Below are 4702 nucleotides of genomic sequence, written 5' to 3'. Positions count from 1 at the left end.
TCTGCATATCGTACAAATAACAAGCTGCCTATTCTTAGGCCTAGATTTAATTGCTCCTAGCCCACCAACTGCTGCTTCCTATTAGCACTGTATATCGTACAAATAATAAGCTGCCTATTCTTATTCCTACATTCAATTGTCCCTAGCCCGACAGCTGCTGCTTCCCATCAGCACTGCATATCGTATAAATAACAAGCTACCCATTCTCAGTCCTACATTCACAAGTACAGCTTGCTCTCCATGTCCCACTAGCGTCCGCTCATACATCTTTGGTCTTGCCGCATCACTTCCACACCCATACGCAGAGCCGAGTACCAGCGCAAACGGCAGATGATGCGTGAGAAGCAGCAGGGGTCAGAAGGCGCCATACCCACAGCACCGGCCAGCCAACCACTGCCACGGCCAGCCCTGCCCCCGAATGTTTCGGGTGTACCCAAAACCCCAGCGAATTCGGTGCAGAACTTGACCTCACAGTACCCCGCGGGGAGTGCGGCCACGGGCGGACAGGTGGGCGCTGGAGAGGACATTCGGCCCAGGAAACCAAAGGTAACAATAATTGTACCGTTCCCGGGGTGATTTCTCGTGGGGTTAGGGTCATTTTAGGGTCTTTTATCGCTACTCTGGGCTGAGATGCGCAAGGGTAGGGCCGGGGGTGACGCAGATATGTCCCTTTCCGAAAAGCCCTCATTGACCTATGTTTTCAATGCGTAGGGTTCGTATATGGCAATCGTATCGCAATAGCTCAATCCCCGCATGTGCATCCCTTCAGTGTATATATTCGTTACCGTGCACCGGCATATAATATCATCAATACTAAACTCATTCGCTCACCATCTCATCCTCCACCGTCCCCGCTACACCAGGCGACCAACTCAACTGCGATGCTGGCCAAGTCAAATGTGACGTCTATGGTAGACACCGCTCTGCTCTCTAATGTCAGCGAGTTGGAGCTCAACTGCGGCCCAGGTGCCGAGGTATGTGCATGTTATGCATGTTATCTGCGGATGTCTTAGTTGACCTTATCTGCAAGATATGCAGGTATTCTATGCCGACCCATCAACGCCTGCGATCAACAGCACCGTTTGAATTCGGTTGGGTATGCTACGGCAAACGTATAGCAACGTATAACAGATGTGCACTGAGGAGTGTATGTCTTGGGGCTATATTTCTATAGTGTGTAGTGGCCAATGAATTAACGTACAGCATATGTGCACTGGGGAGTGTATGTTTTGGGGGCTATATTTCTATAGTGTGTAGTGGCCAATGAATGAGCGTATAACAGATGTGCACTGGGGAGTATAGGTCTTGGGGCTATATTTCTATAGTGTGTAGTGGCCAATGAATGAGCGTATAACAGATGTGCACTGGGGAGTGTATGTCTTGGGGCTATATTTCTACAGTGTGTAGTGGCCAATGAATGAGCGTATAGCAGATGTGCACTGGGGAGTGTATGTCTTCGTATAGCTGATGTGCGCTGGGAGTTTACGTCTTTTTCTCAGTGGTGCTTATCTCCCAATCACTGCTGAACGTTTATTACATTAGCGGGATATCATATCCACAGACCAAAATCCCTACCTGTATCAACTTTAAACTAACCAAATACATGCCCACCCACACATCAGGGATCCAACAACCCGAATCGGCGGTCCTACCGCAAGCCCCCCAATTCTCAGCCAATGCAACAAATGGGCCGCAGCACCACCATGGGTACTATTCAACAGAACACCACGCCGCAACAACTTGCACTCGCACACGCACACGATGCAGGAGGTGCGGGCAACGGCACCAACAACAAAACGAGCCTAGCAGCAAAGAAGACCAACTTAAGTGGTACTATGAGCGGTGGGTTGAGCTCAGAGAATGTACTTGGCCCGGTTGTGGGGGGTGTGAGAAATTACACGCAGCCCGCTACACCCACGTCGTCAGCCGAGGCTCTGCAACTCAGGGCGTTTGCGAGTTCGGCGAACGATATGAAGCCGCCTGCGGCGACGGTGAACGCGCACGCTGGGCCGTTGACTGGGGCACAGCTGTATAGTAGCAACGCGTACGCCTCTCAGCCTGCGTTAGTGGGGACAGGCATGCAGTCGCCTAAGGTCCAGACAACCCAACAGCCTATGCAGCAAAGCACACAGGCACAGACACAGATCGCCCAGGCGGCTACGGTACTCACGGCACAACAGCAGCAATATATACAGCAACAACAGTACTTACAACAACAACAGCAGCAGCAGCAGCAGCATCACCAACAACAGCAGCAAATACACCAGCACCAGCAATGGCAACAAGAACAAACGAAGCAACAGCAGGCGCAAGGGCAGCAGCTGTAGTACGACACACGGTGATGGACAATCGCTTGCGTTGTCTACACGAAGACAAGACCCCCCCTCACCCCACCACCACCACAGCCCCCCCCCCGTCTTCTCCTTAACGCTCAGAAGCTCGCTGTGTATGTCAGTCTGACATTGCAGTAACACCGCTGTTCTCCTTTATCGGAGACAGAGGACATTTTAGTAAAGCACATATGACCACGACCACAGTAGTCACCCACAGGGGTTTATTGACGAAATTACTAGTGTATCTGTATTGAGGATGTCCCTGGTGTGTGTCATATATGTTGTTGTGTATGCTCCAGCCATTTCAGCGAATTTCCGTGGCGTGTTTATATGTCTTATCCATTTCTTGTCAGTCACTTAAGGCCTAACCTCACACTCGTAGTGTTGAGACTGTGTCCAAATACATGCGATGTTGCAGTGGCTTCCAGTGGCGTGCTTGCGTCTTATCAGTGCACTTGAGGCCTATCTGCGCATTTGTAGTGTTGAGACTGTGTCCTTGTCTGCAAGTGCATGCGACTGCAATGCGCCGTGGCGATCTGAGGGTGTGGCCTTGGTACCACGCGCCGATCTGGAGAATGAGAAAGCCCTTTCATGCTTGTGTGTACATACGATCTATTCGGATCTACAAGTATCTAGGCCGTGTGTGTACATACGTTGACATTAAAGTAGTGGGGTCTACAAGTATCTAGGCTGTGTGTGTACATACGTTGACATTAAAGTATTGGGGTCTACAAGTATCTAGGCCGTGTGTGTACATACGTTGACATAAAAGTATTGGGGTCTACAAGTATCTAGGCTGTGTCTTGATTCTGCTGTGATAGCTACATCCATGCCGAGGTAATCAATCGTAACCGTGTAATTAGTTCGAGTGTATCTGCAACTCTGTCTCAGACGACAACAAACCAAATCCGGTAGCCTGTTGCTTGGTAGAGCATGTACATAACACTCAGCGAGCAGCACAAGCCACACGCAACCTGTGCCAACGCACTCGGGTATGTACACTGACGCACCACGCGGATGGCCTCGACGTTTGATGTGATGGTCAGTGCGAAGATGACCCAAGTGAAGTAGACGCCCTGTTATGGATCAAGGGATGCAGCAAGCGCAATAGACGGCACATGAGTTCTAGGCGGGGTCCCACAGGTTTAGGGTTTTGGACGGCTGATGCCGGTGAGCGTACATGTCCGTGGCCCAACACTGTATGCGCTTGGGCTGGAATGTAGTCATCGTGTATCGTTCCCAGCCCTCAAAAATTGCCCTGGCAGTCCGAAAACAGGACAAAAAAAGGCCCACCTACACCTGCCCAGGAGGTCTGGGGCCAGGGCAAAAATGGCCCACTTATTCTTTCTTGAGTCGAGAGTTTGGGCATCACATGCGGCCCCGCCCGACCTTCAGAGGACAGAGTGCTTGCAAGTCACACGCTTGTTATTTGCCTACCACGAGTACGTGCTGGCTACGATGAGTCATTATTTGGCGTACAAAGAAGGTGACTACGGCATGTGCGCGTGCGTTGTAACGCTGGGTGGTAGCTTTAGATCGTTGGTGCAGGGATACGTACAGGGTGCGGTGTATGTCTCAATAGATGTGATGCAAATGCTGTACTGCTAATGGCCAATTGAAGTGAGGTTTACGAATGTGAAACGGAGGAGAACAACTCTGTACGGATGCGAAGGTACATTCACACACTTTAATTAAGAACATTATTAAAATCATACGCGTAATATAAATAGCCCTCCATTACACCCCACTGTATGGATGCGAAGGTACATTCGCACACGTTAATTAAGAACATTAATAAAACCATACGCGTAATATAAATAGCCCTCCATTACACCCCACTGTACGGATGCGAAGGTACATTCACACACGTTAATCAACATTAATAAAACCATTCGCGTAATATAAATAGCCCTCCATTACACCCCAGTGTACAAATGCGAAGGTACATTCACACACGTTAAGCACATTAATAAAACGATACGCGTAATACAAATAACCCTCCATTACACCCCACTGTCCGGATGCGAAGGTACATTCACACGCGTTAATTTAGAACATTCATAAAACCATACGCTTTGCCATGTGCAACACACACCTTGTATATCCAAACCCACTGCAATGTGATCAATAGCTTAGGAAAGCTCGACAGGGCCAATGCGGAAACGATCATCCAGTTGGAGCAGCGACCAACATTCAACAGAATCAGAGCGAAGCTGTACGTGGCGAAGGCGACTGTGGACACACCCAGCGCCTGATAGCATACGTATGACGTAGATTAGAAATGTCAGTGCACATGTTTGTTAGTGTGTATGTGTGTGTGTGTATGTGTTAGTATATATATATATATATATATATCTATATATATACTA

General features: G+C 49.1%; 2 protein-coding genes across 2 annotated transcripts in view; one reads left to right on the top strand and one right to left on the bottom strand.

The window, feature by feature from the left end:
* The window catches only part of SARC_07134 (WNK protein kinase), an 11724-nt gene extending 9317 nt beyond the window's left edge, over positions 1 to 2407 (top strand). Inside the window, exons 10-12 of the mRNA XM_014298939.1 lie at positions 306 to 546; positions 864 to 974; positions 1623 to 2407. Coding sequence (XP_014154414.1) covers positions 306 to 546; positions 864 to 974; positions 1623 to 2327 — 1057 coding nt within the window. The 3' untranslated portion in view covers positions 2328 to 2407. The remainder of the gene's footprint in view (positions 1 to 305; positions 547 to 863; positions 975 to 1622) is intronic.
* Positions 2408 to 3823: 1416 nt separating this feature from the next.
* Positions 3824 to 4702, bottom strand: part of SARC_07133 (hypothetical protein) — a gene marked incomplete at both ends in the record, with an annotated part of 4880 nt that continues 4001 nt past the window's right edge. The window contains 2 exons of the mRNA XM_014298938.1: positions 3824 to 3934; positions 4429 to 4584. Coding sequence (XP_014154413.1) covers positions 3824 to 3934; positions 4429 to 4584 — 267 coding nt within the window. The remainder of the gene's footprint in view (positions 3935 to 4428; positions 4585 to 4702) is intronic.

This window comes from Sphaeroforma arctica (assembly GCF_001186125.1).
Source record: "Sphaeroforma arctica JP610 unplaced genomic scaffold supercont1.545, whole genome shotgun sequence".
Classification (NCBI taxonomy): domain Eukaryota; class Ichthyosporea; order Ichthyophonida; genus Sphaeroforma; species Sphaeroforma arctica.
The sequence above is the reverse complement of the archived record's forward strand: the minus strand, read 5'-3'. Positions and strand labels throughout refer to the sequence as shown.